Source organism: Protopterus annectens, chromosome 14.part0 (genome assembly GCF_019279795.1).
Source record: "Protopterus annectens isolate FY-2018-M chromosome 14.part0, PAN1.0, whole genome shotgun sequence".
Classification (NCBI taxonomy): domain Eukaryota; kingdom Metazoa; phylum Chordata; order Ceratodontiformes; family Protopteridae; genus Protopterus; species Protopterus annectens.
Genome location: NC_056748.1, coordinates 873,960,043 through 873,979,636, shown reverse-complemented (window position 1 = coordinate 873,979,636; position 19,594 = coordinate 873,960,043). Strand labels below are relative to the sequence as shown.

At 43.7% G+C, this 19,594-nt stretch overlaps 1 protein-coding gene across 1 annotated transcript in view; it reads right to left on the bottom strand.

Moving 5' to 3' along the window:
• TNKS2 (tankyrase 2) overlaps positions 1 to 19,594 on the bottom strand; it is a gene marked incomplete in the record, with an annotated part of 1,900,381 nt that overhangs the window by 91,553 nt on the left and 1,789,234 nt on the right. The window contains 1 exon segment of the mRNA XM_044056654.1: positions 16,290 to 16,446. Coding sequence (XP_043912589.1) covers positions 16,290 to 16,446 — 157 coding nt within the window.

Here is a 19,594-nt window from a genome sequence, read left to right as displayed (position 1 = left end):
ATGGTGGAAGCCTGACCCAGTGCAGAGGAGCGCGGGGCGGAGCCGAAACAAGTGCCGGGGGTCCGGAGACCCTCAACAGGGCCCTCTCCACTACATCAAACGCCAAAGGGGAGCCGACCGCGACCAAAGGATCCGACAATCGGCTCCCCCTCGGATCCGAAGAGTGGATCGGAGCCGGCGCCGAAGCGCTCGGATCCGAAGGGACAGTGCGCTCCGACACTGACGGCGCCGAAGGAGCACTGATCCCCCCGGATCCAAGGCTCGGATCCAGGCTCCGAGAGGTCGGATCCGATGCACTCGAGGGCAGGGTCGGATCCGAAGTACAAAGTACTATCGGCGCCGACCCACCCCCGGCTCCGAAGCTGCTCGGCTCCAACTGCTCCGAACCCGGGTAGCGGGTCGGAGAAGGAGCAATCGGTTTGAAAAAGGGTGTTGAGCTCCCCCCCAGAGGGGGGGGGAGGCAAGAGCACTCCCATCTGCATCTGGGCCTGGATGAACCTTCTCATCATCCGGTCCAGATCAGCATCTGAAAGGCTATACGTAGATCTCGACGAGGCTACCGAGGTAGGCCTGGAGTGCCTCCTCGATAGCCTCGACGGAGATCGGGTCTCCTCCTCCTCAGGTCCCGGTGAAAAACACACTGGAGACCGGAGCCAAGGAGGAGGAGACCGAGCCGACAATGGAGCCGACAATGGAGCCGGGGGAGAAGCCCGCTTGGCTGGCGGGGCTGAAACAGAGGTCTCGGCCCGCCGCTTATGGTGCTTCTCCCTCCGGTCCCTTTTCTTAGCATCCCTCTCCTCCGAACCAGAAACGGGAGGTTGAGTCCCAGGAGGAGGAGGGGGAGCCGCAGAAGGAATAACTGAGGGTACGGTTACTCCCGAAGGAGCGGAGGTCGGAGCCAAGTCCGGCGGTAAAAGGCCCGCCAAAACAAGCTTGGACCTCCGCTCCTTCAATGCCCTGTGGTTGAACCCTGCACAAATGGAACATCCAGATGTGAGGTGTTCAACCCCCAGGCATCTAACACACCGAGTGTGGCCATCAGCTGGGGAAAGCTTATGGCCACACTCGGAGCATTTAGAAAAAATAGACTTGGGTTGCTCAGACATCCCAATCTACAACAGTAGTTACTATAACTAAAAAAGTAACTAAAGAAAACACAAAATCACTCACAGGCCCAACACACACACACTACGCTAACAGCGAGGGGAGGGATATAACTTTTAGATTAAACACTAAAAAAAGTAAATATACCAAAGGGGAAACCTACACTTTCACACAAATAACCAAAAAAAAATCTTAAATTTTACAATTTAAATACTTGAAACTATCACTTAGCTGGAGAGCTTGAAAAACAATCCGGTCACCATGCGCGGCAAACGAGATCTGAGGTCATGAGGGTAGAGCAGGGCATTATGGATGAGGTGAGGAGCTGAGAGCTTGGATCCATAGCCGGTAAACCATGCCGGTTCGGATCCGATATCGCATCCATAACCCACAGGTTGCAGACAAATGAATCTCCTACTTCAGATCAAGTGCTTTACTCTTCTACAACAGTGGTGCTTACCTACAGGTGGAAATCTGAAATTTCAGCATCACATACAAGTCATCAAAAAAGCCATAAAAATTGTGACTTCTCAACCAGTCAAACCCATGACTAATCGATACCTGTCTAGTCCTACCTCCTTCCCACACTCTTGTATTGCATCAGTGATATTTACAAACTTGCACAGCAAACAAAGTTAGAGGCATGTGACAGCAAAGTAGCAGTGTTTGCTACAAACCTCTCAGAGGACTCTGGACTCACCATGGTCTCAACTTAAAAGTAAACAGGTTGGTTAAAACCACACCATAATGTCTCTCAAACATACCAAATTCCTTGGTATTTGCTGGTTTTGAGGGCAAAATAATGGGGTGCCACAAACTCACGAGTGCCCCCCTTTGATTCTGACTTTTTTTTTTTTTAAATAGCCTGTTGGAAACTCTCTCAGAAGTCACTGACATGGGACTGCTTTATTTATTTTCAACTGCAAGGTTTTCACTGCAAACTTCATCGGACATATCTAACGGATACAGTAACATCTGGACAGAAACAGGGAGAAGCATGGTGGGTTTACCACCATTACCACCTGACCCTGGAGTCAGGAGACTTGGAATAGCAGCACAGGCTACAAGCACAGCCACAGCAGCGAGCAAATGGCGCTATTTTTTTACAATTTTAACTTTCAAGCAGTCAAGCTTCAAGTTGTTCAACCTTCTGCCTCTGCCAACAAGTTAACTTCTGCTACAGTATAGTATGTAACTAAGTCCGGTTGGCAGCTTGACCTCTGGCTGAAGATAAGTTAAAAAAAAAAAAAAAAAAAAAGCGCATATGTACGTATGCCTTAATGAAATGTGTTAACTGCTAATGCCTACTGCCTATTAGAAATTCTCTGCACTCTGTAGACTGCAGCAATTGTGGGGAAATGGGGATGTCACGTCGGAATCGGATTACTGCGCTGCTCTCTTTCTGTCAGGTTTAGTGTTTATTTAAAATATTTTTTCTTAGCAAAGGAACTGTATGATATTTGTAGTGCTGTGTTCTGCTGTAAGAGGCAGGGCAAGAAAGGTTTAAGTTCAAGCTTCCTGGGAACAGTTCTGCAATTTTACTTCTGTTCCATAGTCAGACATGCAATACGGTCCGTGGTCTTTAGTTAGCTAAAATGATAATGCAGCACAGGTTATTGTTGTGCTTTCCTGTTGTCCTGGGACTGCTGCTGCTCTTTGCTTAAGAGATGCGATCATGCAAGCAGCCAGCATGAATTAATCTGCACAGAAACATTGGTATAGCCTGATTGGAAATGGAACTATCAGATGGTGATATCTGGATTCAGGATGTAGAGAAGGAACAGGATTATAGGACATTATTAAGCTAACCGCACCTATCTCTGTTTTTCCTGACTTGGTGCATTACTTTTTGAGCTTAGTTTAAACTGTCACAAATTGTGTTATTTTGCATTCCCTCTAAACTGCTCCAAGTTTGCAGTGTTTTTTTGTATTCTACTAACCCCACCTACATTAACAACTCAGCTGTAGAAAAAATGTTTTTTAATCTTTATTATTTTGCCACTATTCAAGTCCTTAGGGAATTCAGTAGTACAGTTAGCCGGCTGGAAAATAACTTTTTACATCAGGTAAGCATACATTCCCCTCTACTCCATTTGCATCACCACTTAATTATGTACTACTGAGGACTGATCCTAAAAATTAATGCAGAAAGAGCTTCACCACCTGGATCCTAGTTTTTATTATTGTGGTCTGTATTCTTCTGTACAAACAATTTAAAACACAGGTTTCTACCTTTGCATCATCTTCACATTTAGATGATAAGTTGGGGTTGGCATAATGGTTAACTGACTAACGAACTGACTAATCTTAAAATGGCCCAGAAGGGGAGCTTGCCTAGTATTTGCCTATAAACTATTGCCCATGAATATTAGTCTTTTACATGGGATTGCTGCAGATCTCTCCTCTTTAACAATACAGGAAATGACATAACAGAAATTAAAAAGGTACTAGAAAAAAAGATAGTCTAAATCTGTCTTGTCTTTTAATCTATTAAGTTAGCATTGGGCTCTCACCTCAAGTACAGGTATCCCAGCATCCCATACTTTTTAAATACTTCAGTTGCCTTGCCCTCTACTATTAATACTGGATATATATTCTGCCTTACCACCCTTTCTATGAACAATTATTGCATAACTTCTGGATTGAAATGTCTTCTCTTAATCTGGTTGTCATACCTCCTAATTACTCAACAGTCCTTCCTATCCAGCCTGTTCTCATCATATATTGCCATGTGCATCTGTACCATGCTTCCCTTGACTAGCTTTTCTTTTTAGAAAACAGTTCAAGATCCCTAAAAATCCAGTCACATAACACATTCCCTCACCTCTTCCACCTTGGTTAACTTTTAATTGGGTTTCTTTGTACAGTCTGCATTTCTGTGGAGTCACTTTCTCCACCTTAGGCTTATCCAAAACTGCACACCATACCAAGCTGTGATCTTACAAGTACCAATAATGCACTACATAGGTGGATAACACTTATCTCAGCAGTCCTAGATGTAATCCCAATATTAGCCTTGCCCTTATATTGTCATCTCTTGCGATCTTGACAAACAAGGCTTTTTTATAATAATCAGCCCCAGATTTTAGTCCTTCTCCAGCTTCTTTACTCCAAATAAGTGCATCACCATGCATTTAAGAAGGGTTACAGCTGCCATTTCTCATATTTCCCATAATCTTTAGTTCCATAGCAAAGCTAACCCTCATTGGATATCAAGCCCAAATTTGCTATTATCTATAAAGTTTAAGTCAGCTTTTCATGTCTTATTTGACATCAGAGGTGAGCAGATTAAATGGACTTTAGACAAGTCCTGACGAATACCACTTCTTTACCTCTGTTCCTGTAAGAGCTCTGTTCAACAGCACCATCTGCCTTCTAACAATTTGTTTCCCTGCCTGCACAATTTGCTGCCCACTCCTAACCCCCAACTTTAGAAGAAACCCGCAGTGTGAGAAAAATTTTTGCTAAAAACTAGACAATCGCACAGACACGATTATTCTTGTCCACCTCTGAGTAACTCAGTCATAAAACTGGATCACGCCAGTCTGACTGTATTTTCCAAGCATAAATCTATGCTAAAATCCACCAAGCCGACCATTTTGTTTCAGGAACTGCTCAAAATTAGACTTGCAGTGTGCCTTTATCATTTTAACCCCGACTGAATTCAGGCTCATTGTTCTATATTTTCCTCCACTGCTACTTGTGCATCTTTGCAGACAGTTACCACAATTTCTTGTTTCCAGTTAATTGTGACTTTCCATTCTCTTAGAAGCCTATTAAAGAGCTCTGCTAAGACAGAAGTCCAGCAAGTGTTTGGGTGAACCTGAGAGCTTCCCATCAGATGTTTCTGCATTATTCTCCCTTGGTGATCAAATCACCACTTCACCTCTGCTCCCATGATTAGCTTATCTCATCCATCTCCATTACATGTCCTGTAAACTCAGGCTGGTAATCTGCTCTCTCCCTTTCCTTAGTAAATTCCAGCGGAGAGCATTAATATAATATTCTCTAGTTGATTCCTTGGCCTCCTTAGACTTTGGAACTTTTTATAGCAGTTCATCTCTTCTACCGCCCAGATTTTTCCACCTCTAATATTCCTGAAAAATGCCTCATTTTTTTTTACTTTATACCTGATACCAGCCTCTTTTCCATTTTTTTCCTTGATCATCCCTCCACATTTTGCTAATTTGTTACTAGCATCTGTGACCCACTGTTCCTCCTGTTTGTTCCTCCAATTCTTTGCATTTTTTTCCCTTTGTTCACAATAGCGGTCTTTTCTCAAACCAACCACATTGCCTTTCTCTTTTTCTTTACTTTTGCAGCCCACTTCAGTCTATTTTCCATCCCCCAACATAGCTGTCATATTGCACAAGCACTCCATACTTATTTTTCGATTCACCATAATCCTCGACTGTTAGCTTCTCTACATTCCCATGGTTGGTAGCCACAATTCCAGATTCTCAGCTTTGTGTTCCAGTTTGGATACTACAGTTAACAGTCGAATGGGAATTTTGGGAATGCTTTGCATCAAGATATTTCTGATAGACAGAAGGAAATTGACAGGTTGCAGTTCAGTGTTGCAAGCATGCAAAGGGGAACCTTGTGTAAAAGTGATGACTTTTGTTCTAAAGGTTCTGATACAGATGGAACAGTTGATGCTGAATTTCAGAACCTTTTTTTAAACTGTGCTGTTAAGAAAAAATAAGTTATGTATTCACTATAACGTTTCATCTGAGTTGTTCTTCATTTGTTTTCAACCTGTGGGACACAGATCTGGGACAGATCTGACTCTGCCGCATTTCTCTAACATCTGAGCTCCAAGCTCCTCCCCTACCCACAGTGCCCCCTTGTCTCCTTCCTCCTTTCAGATAGAGTTTGCTGCCTGCCATAGCAACCCAGCCTGACGCATCTTATCCCATGGCACAACAGGAAGGAATAAACATTTATGCAAAAGAGCGAGCCATGTCTTTTCCAGCCAGACCACCACACAGCTCATAAAAGGCAGGGGGGGGGAGAAGGGAGGGATGGTTGAAGACAAATGAAGAACAATTCAGATGGAATGTTATGATGAGCACATAACTTCTTTAGCTGAAGCTGTTGTCTTCATTTGCTCTTCAACCTGTGGGACAGAGTCCCCAGCTACCAAACACCTGGGAGGCCCTCATGGAAGGATACTCCGTAACACAGAGGAGTCAAAGGATGCCCTACTTCTGGGGAGAAGATCCAACTTGTAATGGGAGATGAAAATATGTGAAGATGCTCAGGCAGCCACAGAGCAAATGTCATCCAAGGAAACTCTGGACCAAAAAACAGCTGAAGTGGCCAAAGACCTAGTAGAATGTGCCTTAACTTGACCTGGTGGAGACACTCCTTTGGCTGTATACGCAAAGAGTATACAATGAGAAATCCAACGAGCAATGGTGACCTCTGACACAGGTTTTCCTAAAAAGGGCTTAGAGCAGGAAACAAAAAGTTGATCAGACTTGCAAAAGGCCTTTGTTCTGTGTAAGCAAAACCGTAATGGTCTATGAACATCCAGCAGGTGCAATTTATACTCTCCCTTAGTTTGAAAGTTCAGAAAGAAGACAGGAAAGGTTGATGACCTGGTTAATGTTTGCTTCTGGGGCCACTTCAGGTAGAAAGAAAGGATTAGCGCACAAAGATATCCTGTCTTTATGGAAGATCATGTAAGGGGACTTAATCGATAAGGGCTGAAACTCCGACACTCTTAGCTGAAGTAATAATGAAAAAGTCTGTTTTCCAAGATAGGAACTGTAGATCCACTGAAGCAGCAGGTTCAAAGGGGGAAGAAACCAAGGCTTGAAGGACCAAAGTAAGGTCCCAAGGGGGCATAGGGTCCTTTACTGGTGGCTTAAGAAGGAAAGTACCCTTGAGAAAAGTTTTACAGAGCTTAGAAGAGGACAGAGAAGCTAAATTATCCCCTATGCGGAAATAAGAAATAGCCGCCAGCTTAACTTTAACCATAGAGAAACTGGCACCCTGTTGATAAATGCCTGCCAGAAACTGCAAGATAACAGGAATCGGAGCAGTGAAGGGATCCAAGTCCCAATGAGATGCCCAAATTGAGAAACGCTTCTACTTATTCGAATAAACCTTCCTCGTGGAAGATCTATGAGCTGCTACTAAAATCTTAACTGGAGAAGAAAGCATGGAGTCCTATCATAGGAACTGGGTCAGCCAAGCGGTGAGCTTCAGACTGGACAGATCTGGATGTGGAATCCCTGAGGGATGTGAAATCAGATCCGGAACCGCACCCAATGTCCAGGGAGGACACACTACATGAGAACACAAAGAAGGGAACCATACTTGGCTAGGGCAGAAGGGGTCAATAAGGATGACTGAGCTCCCCAGGCGTTGCACTTTCTGAATGAGCTTTGGAATCAGGAGAAGTGGAGGATAAGTATAGAGAAGACATGAACCAGAGTGTCTCTGGGTGGACTCCCCTGGAGGGTGGATCAGAGCGAAAAACTCACTGCACTTCGCACTGGAAGGACAAGCGACGAGATTGCAGCAAGGCTGACCCCACTTTAGAAAGATCTGTTTCGCTACTGAAGGATTCAGAGACCACTCATAAGGCATCAGGATAGACCCGCGGAGCCTGTCCGCTAGAATGTTAGACCTCCCCAGAATGTGTGTTGCTACCAGAAAATGGCCGTTGGAGATTGCCCACTCCCACAATCTCATGGTTTCAAGACAAAGGGGGGGGGTAAGACCTGGTTTCCCCCTGTTTGCTGATGTACCAGATTACTGACATGTCTGGATGGCAATCGTCCCTAGGGGAAGATGGGCATGAAGAGCTTGCCACGCGAACAGCATTGCCCTCATCTCCAGGACGTTGATATGCAATTGGGTCTCCAGGGAAGACCACGTGCCTTCAACTGTCCTTCCCAAGCAATGCCCCCAACCTGAGTAGAGAGGCATCCGTGGTAACCATGGACAGAGGGATGGGAAGAATAAACTGGTGACCACAAAGAAGTTCTGGGGACTGAATCCACCAGAGAAGAGAATCTGTGCATGCTTGCAACAGACCAGCAGGATGCGACAGTGGTAGATCTAGAAATAAACACTGGACTGCCAGAGTCCACTGCAGCACCCTCATGTACAACCTAGCTGTGGGAATGAGGGTGATCGTAGCCTCTATGGACCCCAACACCCTTAAAACAAACTCCGCTGGAGGAGATGGAACTTGAAAAATGTGCAAAAAATTAAGTTTGAGGGACTGAAGTCTGTCGGGTGTCAGAAAAAAACTTGGTCTGAATGGTGTCCAACCAGGCTACAATGAAGTCCAGAACTTGAACCGGTTCTAGTAGGGATTTGTTGAGACTGAGGTTGATGACCAACTTGTGGGTGGTTTGGATAAGGAAATCCCTGGCTTGGCAGAATCAATGCCTGGAGGGGGTGGAAAAGAGCCAACCGTCCAGGTAGGGAAAGACATGGAAGCCCTGCGGCCTTGGGTGAGCTGCTACCACCACCATCACTTTGGTGAACACCCTGGAGGCTGTGGCGAGACCAAAGGGTAGCACTCTGAACTGGTATTGACTGTCTCTCAGCCAGAAGACGAGAAACCTCCGAGAGCATCTCTCCATTCTGATGTGATAATAAGCATCTTGAAGGTCTACTAAGCACATCCAGTCATTCTCCTGCAGGAAAGGCAAGACAGATTGGAATGTGACCATCTGGAATTTCATCTTGGCAACTGACAGATTCAGGGTAGACAGATACAGAATTAGCCTCAAGTCCCCCGTTTTCATTGGCACTAAACAACCTGGAAGAGATGCCTAATCCGGACTGGTCTGGGAGGACAGGCTGGATGACTCATTTTTCTAGCAGATTGGAAATCTCCTGTGCTGCTGCCTCCCTCTGCGTGGGTGGAACATCCGGGTAGGCATTTGGCTGGAACTGGCCTTCAAAGAAAGGGGATTGAATATCCTCTGGATAGGATTAGTAGCACCCACTGATCGTCTGTGATAGACTCCCAGGCAGTTGGGTGTAGAGATAGTAGACCCTACACTGCCTCCAGAGAAAAGCAGCCGGGCAACCCTTCAGGGCTGCTGTGCAGGCCTGTCTGAGAACAAGTCCAGATACCCTTGGCTCCTCGGGCCCCCTTTGCCATGAGGGCAGCATCTGTCAAATCCCCCTCTGTCTCTGGGAGAAGGCGAGTCCCAAGCATCCTGGGAATAACCCCGAGACTTCCGGAGCCACATCTTCTTACCCTCCCGCTGATTCCTGGAGAAGGATTTTTGAGGGGTTGAAAAGAGGATTCCGATCTTCCCGTCCTTCTTGCTCTGGACCAGTGTATTGCATACCGTCTTTCCAAAAAGAGTGAAACCATCACATGGGGCCATTTGTAAATGACGCCTTGAAGGGCTCCGAGACAGTACAAAGTTGGAGTCAGGAATGCTGCCTGATGGCAAAACCTGCTCTGGCGGCACCCTCAGTAGCATGAGAGAGAAGCCGCATAACGGTACTGGCAATGGAGGTGAGGGTGGCCATTTGAGGGGAGAAAATCATCCTATCCCTCCACCGACATGGACTCTGGGGTAGACTCGGCGACCTCTTTCAGTAAGTCTCGCTGAAGCCTGTGTGCGCCATGTAATTCATCATGCGTACAGAAAATGTTGCCGAAGCGTAGGCCTGCTTCCCGAAATGGTCCAAGGTCCTAGACTCTTGGTCCGGCAGATGGACTGTGGAGCTCTCCTGTGCCCTTCTTCATGGCCGCTGCCGCCGCCACCACCATGGCATCGATAGGGGTCCCTTTGACCAGTGTGGTTTGTTGGTAGGGGAGCTGAGGACTTAATCGGGGTGTTTGGGGATAGGCTCCACCATGTCAGGCTCCTCCTATGCCCGAGATGTTACAAGATCAACCAGAGGATCTGTGGGAAGGGACTCCCAGGAAGTAGAGAGTCATGCGCCAAATGCCTCCAGGAACACCAACTAGTCAAGGTTGGGTTTTTGGACAGACCACACCCCATGCTGTCACAGGATCTCTATCATGTCTCCAAATTAGACATCCTCTGGGGTTAATATGTGAGAGACTCTAGCGGGGAGTCTAAGTGCCTCCTTTTACACGTGTGTTTTCGAGGAACCTCCTGGGGAGGTCTCTGGGGAGGACTTGAAAACATCTAGCTGCTCCTATGTGGGAACTCCCTGGGGCAGAGAGGCAGCAGGCTGTCCCTGAGGTGGCAGGATGGTAGAATCAGGACCAGAAACAGAGGGAGCCAGGACGGATTCAGAGGATGAGATCGTCAAGGGTCTCGTTGGGATCGAGAGAACCATCTCCACCAAGTCAAAGTCAGGAGAATGAACCCCCTGAGCTGGTACTACGATCAGGTCTGTAATATGTGCATCAACGGGGAAGCTGAAGCTGAACCTCTAGCCGCTGAGACTCTGACTGGAAGGCTCTGCTCTAAAAAACTCAGAGCTGGAACCACCCCCTCGGATCTGGCGCCAAGGCTACGGCTCCGAGTTTCTCGGAGCCGACCCGCTCAAGGTAACAGTCAGCTTTGAAGTACATGGTACCATCGGCCCCAACCCCTCGAAGCCGAAAGTCCTCGGATTCGAGGACTCCAAAGTCAGGAAGTCAGATCGGAGGAGGAGTGATCGGGATGAAGGCGGACTGCATGCCCCTCACTCCGGAGGGAGAGGGGGCAGGCAAGACTTCCATCTGTATCTGAGTGAAGATAAATCTCTGCATCATCTTGTCAACCTCGACTTAGGAAAGGCTGTGGATGGATCTGGATTAAAAGGCCACCGATACCAGCATAGACAGGCAATGAGGTGACGTCAATGCCAGGGAACAGCTCCGAGGAGAAACAAGGAGAAAGGAGTCAGGGGAGCTAGTGCTAGGAGCCAATCGCAGCTTAGCTGGTGGTTCAGCTGAGGAAGAGCCATCAGGAGACCGGTTCCTCAGCCTGTCCCTGTGCATGTGCTTCTCTCCGTCCTCAGTCCTCTTAGCAGGAGGTTGAGTCCCAGAGGCCGGGGCAGAGACAGAAGGCAGGAGTAGAAGTGGTAGCCTGGGCCCCTGTAGTTGGTAAAGGGAGAAGGCCCTTAAGTATAAGTTTATTTCTCCTGTTGATCAATGCGCGGGGGATTGAACCCCAGGCAAATCGAACAGCAGGAATTAAGATGAGGAACCCCTAAGAAAACAACACACAGAATGTGGCCATCAGCTTGGGAAAGCCTATGGCCACACACTGTGCACTTGCGGAAGCCTGGTTTTGGTATCTCTGACGCACAAGTGAGAGAGGCCCAAACGCACACACACACACACACACACACACACACACACTACTTAGAGGTAAGACAGCAAAGGAAAGATTAAAAACAGATGCCTAAACGTGAAAGGGGAGATGATATGAAAAGGATAGAAGGAGATTTTTAGACAGAAAGAGAATTTAAGTTACTAATTTAAACACTCTTGCCCAAAAAAAGCCTGGAGCAGCAGACCAAGATGCTTGCAGCAAGTGCGGCAAATGAGATCTGAAGGGAGGAAGGAGACAAGAGGCATTATGGCTAGGCGAGGAGCTTGGATCCGATACTGGAGAAATGCGGCAGAGTCGGATCTGTCCCAGATCCATGTCCCACAGGTTGAAGAGCAAATGAAAACAACTTCAGATCTAGTATTTACTATAAGCCTTTTTAAGCCTAACCATTCATGCACCAATCACCGTCTTTGAGGTTCTTTGAGTGAGTGTAGCAGTTTATTTTTATAAAAGAAAATTTGTATTTTAGTGTTTTTTCACAAGTTCAAAGTTTGACAATTTCAAATGTTAATATAAATAAAACACTGCTGTTATGGTTATATTTTGTGTTTAATATTTTGTCTTCTCTTCAGATTGCGTCTGAATGTTAGCTGTTATCCCACAATTCCACGGGAGTAGGTGGGGCTACACAATTATGCATGCAAATTTTATGTTAATTAGTGTACAGATATGTGGCTAGTTGTACCTATTTTTCCAAGGACCTTTGTTCAGACTTTTGAGGTTTCCAGGGTGAGAGCTATGCACAAGACCAAACCTACACCCAGCTGATCACAATTCATAATTTTATTTACAGCCCCAATAACTGCATCTCCCTAAAAAGAATCCTTCAGCAGTATTCACTCTCTGGAGAGTTACAGTCCAGGGATTCCTTCTGATCATTTAAAAAAAGCAATACTGCAGGAGATGCTAAGTATTCCATTTATGTTACCAAACTTTGGAATACTTCACCACTTCCATTAGAACAAATAGAGGAATTAAGTCTTCAAACCCAACTAAAACATATGACTGACTCCTGGCTGCACATATGTACTTCAACAGGATAATATGGAACCTTGGCAACTACCTTATAAATCCACCAAGAGCAAACCACAAGTTGCTTGCACAGCTGTACCACTGCACCCCATTTTTCCACAAATGTCTCCTTTTCCTCTAACTTCCCTAAATTACCATTTTCCCTTCTATCCATACCACCTATTCTTACTTTCACATTCTTTTTCCCTACTCTACCTCCTTTCCTTCCATTCTGTACACTATTTTAATGTTGGATAAATCTATAAATACCACTATCAAAAATGTTTATATTAAGGTTATGCTTCCTTAGAATTTTCTACAGCAAACCATTAAGAATATAAACATAATAAACTAATACAGTGTTTCATTATAACCCAACATATTAGACCATGACTGTAGTGTTTGCCTTAGAACTATATGCATTAACAGATTGCCTTATATATTTTGATTCTCATTGTTTGGAGTTTTTTTTTTTTCTCTGGGCCTCCACTGAAAGTAGGCTTTTCTTTCCCAGGTGGGCAACCATAGTCAACAAAGCAACCAGTAAACACCCATTTTCAACTCCTGTTCAACTTTAATTCTGAGTGGGATGGTTCCTCTTGGATAAGCTGCATTTGAACAGGGGAACCAGACAGGGATGTCATCTTTCCCCATTGTTATTTGCTTTATATTTAGAGCCACTGGCAAATAAAATAAGGGACCCAGATAAATAAAGATGTAAGGTAATAAAGAAAAGTTGGCTTTATTTGATTTGCAGATATTATTTTGTACCTGATAAATCCAGAAAAGGACATTAAGTGTTGTGGAACATTTTGAGACAGTTTCAAGTCTTTCCGGGGACATGATAAAAATGAAGTATTTAGGAGTATGGATTCTGTTATGGCAGCTAAGGATATGTGGGAAAAGACTAAAAAAGTGGTCTAAAAGTTGAGAAACTGGGAGCTCTACTTTTTGGATATGAATAATGAGATACAAGCAGTGAAAATGTTTTAGTCCCTTTAGTTTTATACACAAGTCAGGCATATTTTATCATCCAAAGGAGAAGCTGTGGACAGTAATAAAGAGTTAAAGGGATTTATCTGAAATATTGGAAGAGGGCAAGGACCAAGTGGGACTAAACAAGTTGATCCTTCCATTAGGACAAGGTGATTTAGAATGATCTGATCTGAAGGGATATCTTACAAGTACACAGTTAAGGCTCATTTATATATAAAAAACAGAAAAGCTATACAATAATTCAAAGTGGAAAAGGGCTGATGATTTAGCAGGGATGAAATTTAAGAAATAAGGACAGAGTGGAATTTTGGATGGAGATACTTGAGAATAACAGTCATGCAGAATATTTTACTCATTAATTAGTAGAATGAGAATGGAGAAAGGAGATTTTGTTGATGGGGATGCCTGCAATTAGGGGTACACAGAATGGCAATAAGGGGCTGGAATTTACTGGAGAAAACTGGAAAAAGAACCAAGGCATTGGGAACAAGTAACTAGAGAGGGAATTTACTGGAGAAAACTGGAAAAAGAACCAAGGCATTGGGAACAAGTAACTAGAGAGGGAACGGTAATAGAATGGGGAAAGGCCAAAAAAACATTTTGACTGCAGGCTAAAGACTGCCTTCCCTGTCAGGGAATGATGGAGTGTACAGGCAAAGAGAAAGAGATGGGGATCCTAAGTGATGATGCAACAATAAGGTTAGTTAGAAGGATATATGAAGGATAGGAGGCAAAATTAAAGTTGATGCGTTCCTCTCTGACAAGTTGCCTCAACAGCGAAACCAGGCAGGAAAAAGACAAATCAGTTAAGTGCATATACAACGAGAAACCAGATCTTAAAGGTCACGCATCCCCCTACTTCAGTATCATGCTAGGCAATTGAACCTGCCAGCACTGACTAGAACACCACAGTGCCAGTATAGAAAACAAATTTGTTTCTGCCTGCTGTTTGTGCCAGTAATGAGTTCTTGACTTTGTGTAACATAAAAGAACATGTTACTGCCTGACAGTGTTTGCCAAGTGCTCTTCTGCTTTGAAAACTGGCAAAACATTTAGAGCATTCTGTTTTTTTTAACCTGTAACTAGTAGTACAGAAAAAGCTTCATGCACTACAAGGGATTACGATATGACCTCTGATGAAAACTCTTTATTAGGAACTGAAAATGACTGGTAGATTATAAGTGACGTAAAATGTTTGCAACTGGGAGTGTGTCGGTATGCCTTGTGATGTAAAATGCTTGCAATTAGGATTGTGTCAGTGTGGTTTGTCTTCATTTATATAAATGTATGACTGCTTATGTCGTAAGTGATGGTCTAATAAAGCTGTTTCTTGTTTAAAAGGGACAGGAACCGAATAATTTTTGCAGTGTTGCTTAGGTTATATATCGCAATATATGTGAAGTATAATGTTTGTAAATATTAATTTAATACACTTTGATTACTTTTGTATAAATGCAAATTTGCCTACGTCACAAGAGATAATTCAATAAAGGTGCGTTAAAAAAAACTTTACTAGGTGTTCTTGACATGGATGCCAAGATTCACCTCTTGAGCTTTGCTCTAGTAGAGTTCAGTGGCCTGCTCATAATCCTGTTATATAAAGTGGTGTGAGTGAACAAAAGGGGATTTAAAGTAAAAAGCTTTACTTCAGGAAAATTATATTAAGGCAGGGATCTTGCCTGTGTCCCACACAAAAAGGGGGTAAAAAAAAGTTGACTCTAGGGTGGGTAATGGACAGTGTTACTATATGTGGGTAAAGGTAATCTGAGGAAAACACAAAGCGCGCTTCACCACTGCATAAAAAATGTAGCTATATTTTTCTTTTTAGTAACCCACGCCAGGTGAAGAATAAACACAGCAGAAGGGTGCTAATGAGAGCATGGAACTGTACAGTGTTGTTGTTGCGTCTTTCGGCTTTTCCCTGTTAGGGGTCGCCACAGCGGAACTCCGGTCCGCTAATGATTGGCAGTTGATTTTTATGTACCAAGTTGCCAGCTCTGACGCACAACCTTCAACAAAGGTACGCCCATTCACGCATGTCTCCATGCAGAAGACGCTCTAGCTAAGAATCGAACTGGACAGTGTCTTACTGTGAGGCGACAACGCTACCGCAGCACCACCACCACAGTCATGGAACTGTACAGTGTAATGACTGTAAATTACAGAAAATGCAAACTCTCAACATTTCACTCTAAAGAAAAGTACTCCAAAGTTTTAATTACTGAAAGAATAGATTACATACACAGCACAGGACATGCATTTCAACAGTTCTAAACTAGCAGCAATACAAGGTCACATTCCAAGAAATTCATAACTCATTACTACTGGCAGGAAGTACAACATTCCTAACTGCTACTCTGTCTGGACTATAGTTGCCTACAACTGTTAAATCTAAAAAATAAATAATTAAATGAGAAAATCTTTTCAACTTAACAAGACAGATACTGGTGGGGGACATCCAATGCTTACTGGTAAGGACAAAGATTCCTCACATTTAATGAAAAACAAGATGGACATGGTGTACCTTTTCAGCATCAACATACTGAATGAGACAAGTAGTGAGATTAACATCACAGGTTGATAAGCACTGTAAACATCAATGCGCCAAGAATAAAAATCAAAGTGAGGGGGATCAATATTTAGTTTATGTATCCAGCTTATGCCATTGTGCACTGCCTTAAAATAACTCCAGTCAAAAAACTCAGGTCTTGCAAAACTAACTGTTTTGGATATGAACTACTTTGTTTCAATAAGATGGTTTGTTGATATCCACTAAGAAAACTGATGGACTCTTCTGATCAAAACACCGATGAACTAAACATCTACACAGGATCAGAAATTATTACAGCAATCTGCTGAAAATTCGGAATGGACAAAAATGTGAAGTGCACATACCTGCTCTCCGCGGTAGATAACATATTCAGCCAAAGCCAAACCATTTACACTGGGTCTACCAGTAACAGAATGATGTCCTGGAGGGGAGTGAGCCATTTTCATTGCACTGAACTGTAAGAACGACTTTCCCAGTGTTACTCGACAGAATAGCAACTGCCTGAAATGAAGATTATTATACAGATGTAATGAAAATGAAATAAAAATGAAACTTATGTACAATTCTTAATCTGCAAAACAAAAACTAGACAAAGTACTCACCAAAATACAACACTTTCCTTGCAACAAGAATAATGTCAACACTGGCCAAATGGCATCTGATATATTTCTCTGCACATGGAGAAAAGCCTGCATCCCACTGAGGCTGGTAGGGTACTGAGGGCTACGTCAGACCAACTCCAGAATCTAGCTCTGTCCTGACTAACCATTCTACTGAAAAGCATATGTAGATTTCCAGTCACAAAGAGAAAAGCGACCCATTAAGTAGCAAATCATTGCTCGGCTTGGAAGAGGTTTAATTGAGTAGTGGTTTAGCAAAAGTCCAGGGTACCAAAAATTTATCTGGGTGATTTATGACCCATCCAGCACATTAATTTCCAATTACATTACAGCCTGTGTGAAAGCAATCCACTGAGGTGCACAGAAGAGGATCACTTACAGCTAACACCTCACAAACATTTTTTTTTTCTTTTGAACATTGGTCCTTGCTGCAATAAACATCTACTAGCAGAATGTTTAATAGTTAAAAACGCCAGTTGGAGGAGGTCTTTTTCTTCTTAAAAGGGGCACTGAAAAAGCCAGTTCTAGTTCTAATCTGGGAGATCAGCTTGTAGTATTTAGAAAAGGTGAGAACATTACAATCAAGAGCCATTGCCTAGGTACTGAGCACCTTGCTTGAATTTTTTTTTTTTTGGTACTTGTCAGGAAATTGGCTATACTGCGGGCAAATCACTTCTTTACTAGATGGCCTTGTCTGAAGAAAACATGTAACGTTCTCAATTTCTGAGTGCATGGGTCATAGTACCTAGTGGCCACACTCATACTGGACACAGAGAATGAAGCCCCCAATTTTACCTGGATTAGGGTGCACAGTGAAAGATGCGTTCCCTTTTTAAAGGTCAACTTAGAAGTCAGCTTTGGTATAAAGGAGGTGGGATCAGGCCTGAGGCAGACATGTCTAAGTGAACAACTGTAACGGCAGATGCCTGAGAAAAGTTTGCTTCTTGAGTTGTGACTACCAATACTTCCTGACAGGTTAAATACTCACTGGAAATGATCTATACTCAAAAGGGTGGTACACAAGGAGCTGATGTGAGTTGAGAAGATAAAAGGGGAAGCAATGTCTCTTTGATGGCATAAGACCAAGACATGGGTTAGTGCACATGGATCTTACACGTGACACTTTTACAGCTTCAATGGTGTCCGGTGGGTGGGGGAAGGGGCTGCAAAATTCCACAGTTCTTAATAATAAATGGAGCATTGGAAGGGACATCCTTTGTGCCTAGAGGTGAAGGAGTCTAGGCCAGGTGGGACCAAATAGTGCAGACTTCACTACTGAGCCCTCGCCTGTTCCATCAGCTTCACTACACATACTGGTTTACCTAGCACCATTTTCCTCCCTCCTCTTGTAGTATGGTCATTCTCCAAAATACAGACTAAAGTGACAGGGACAGTGAGCATGGAGACTGCCGGTGGGCTTCCTCCCCCATTATACCTTATTTTTAACAAGCAAGCACAACTATCTTACTGGTTTACACTGATGTCAACATCGAAGAAGGTAATTCTGTGTATATAGCTACTGCTGAGTTTGGTTTTGGGTAATATAACCTAGTGGAAGTACAAGAACAAAAGTAAGTATCAGGTAGATCGCTACTTTATCAGTTGATCTAAAAGGCCTCTGTCTGATGGGTCCATGGTTGGATATTACTTCATCCAAAAAAATAACATATTTCAGCAATATCTCATTCACAGGATGCTTGACAATGCTGTGCCTACATAAGTATGAATATGTCTACTTGCACCAAAGAGCTGAACTAAAGAGATGAACTAGTGAACATCCTTCGACAGATTAACAAGCAAGCACCCTTCTTCAGATTTATAAACAATATAAACTTGACTCCACATTACAGAACTATGCATGGAGATGCATTTTTTAAACTTGCATGGAAATTTCAATGGAAGCGGCCAAGAAGAAAGTACAGTTGTGTACACTTGCCATAAATGTAGATGTTCGAGTGTATTCACTGTTGCCAGTCATTACATTTGGGTAATCTGCTGGCAGGTTCCCCTCAGTCGGCCTGATTAACAAAGTCTTGGGTCCTGCATTGGTTGCTGTCCCTTCTTCCATGACGTCAGGTCGTCAGGGGTATAAAACATGCAGCCAACGCCATTACATCAGTTTTTCTTGCCCCAGATGTTAGGTGCCCCCCTAATGGGGAGCAAATAAAATTAAAAACACAAAAATATACCTTCAACCAAAAGCAGATACACCAAAAAGGCTTTTAAGCATAGTAAAGGAAGGTAGAGGTACAGCCAGAGAAAAGTAGGGAGCTGGAGGGAGGGTAACCAGGACTGCAATAGTGAATACACTCTAACATCTACATTTATGGTAAGTCTACACAACTGTACTATGTTCTTCGTGTTTCACTGTTGCAGTCATTACCATTTGCGTAGATTCCCAAAGCTATGGTTGGGAGGAGGAGTTTATACAGCATTAGGGCCAGCTACAAGGCCCTGCAATACAGCAGTGGCAAAGCCAGCTCTGGATTTAGAGAAAACTGGTAAATGATAATGCTTGGTGAAAGTATGAACAGAACTCCAGGTAGCAGCTTCTAGAATGTACCTGGTAGGAACACCTCTGAGAAAGGCTGCAAAAGTAGATGCAGCCCTGATAGAGTGAGATCTGATCCCCTGGGGGCTAAGTTTTTCATGGTGCTTATAGCAGAAATTAATGCAATGGTTTATCCACTTAGAAATGGTTTGTTTTGAAATAGCCTTCCCCTCTGCCCCTGCAGCAAATGTACGAGCAATTGTTCAGATTTTCTTCGAGATTTAGTCCTGTCCACGTAGAATCTAAGTTTATGTGCACATCCAAGGAATGCAGAATCCGTTCCCCTTTGTTCTGTGGATTGGGAAAGAAGGTTGGCAAATGAATGGACTGATTAAGAACCACACTGGAAACCACCTTGGGCATGAAGGATGGATTGGTCCTGACAGATACCTTGTCCGCATGAAAGATGATGAAAGGCTCCACTGCCATAAGGGCCTGTAATTCAGATATCCTTCTAGCTGAAGTGATTGCTAAAAGG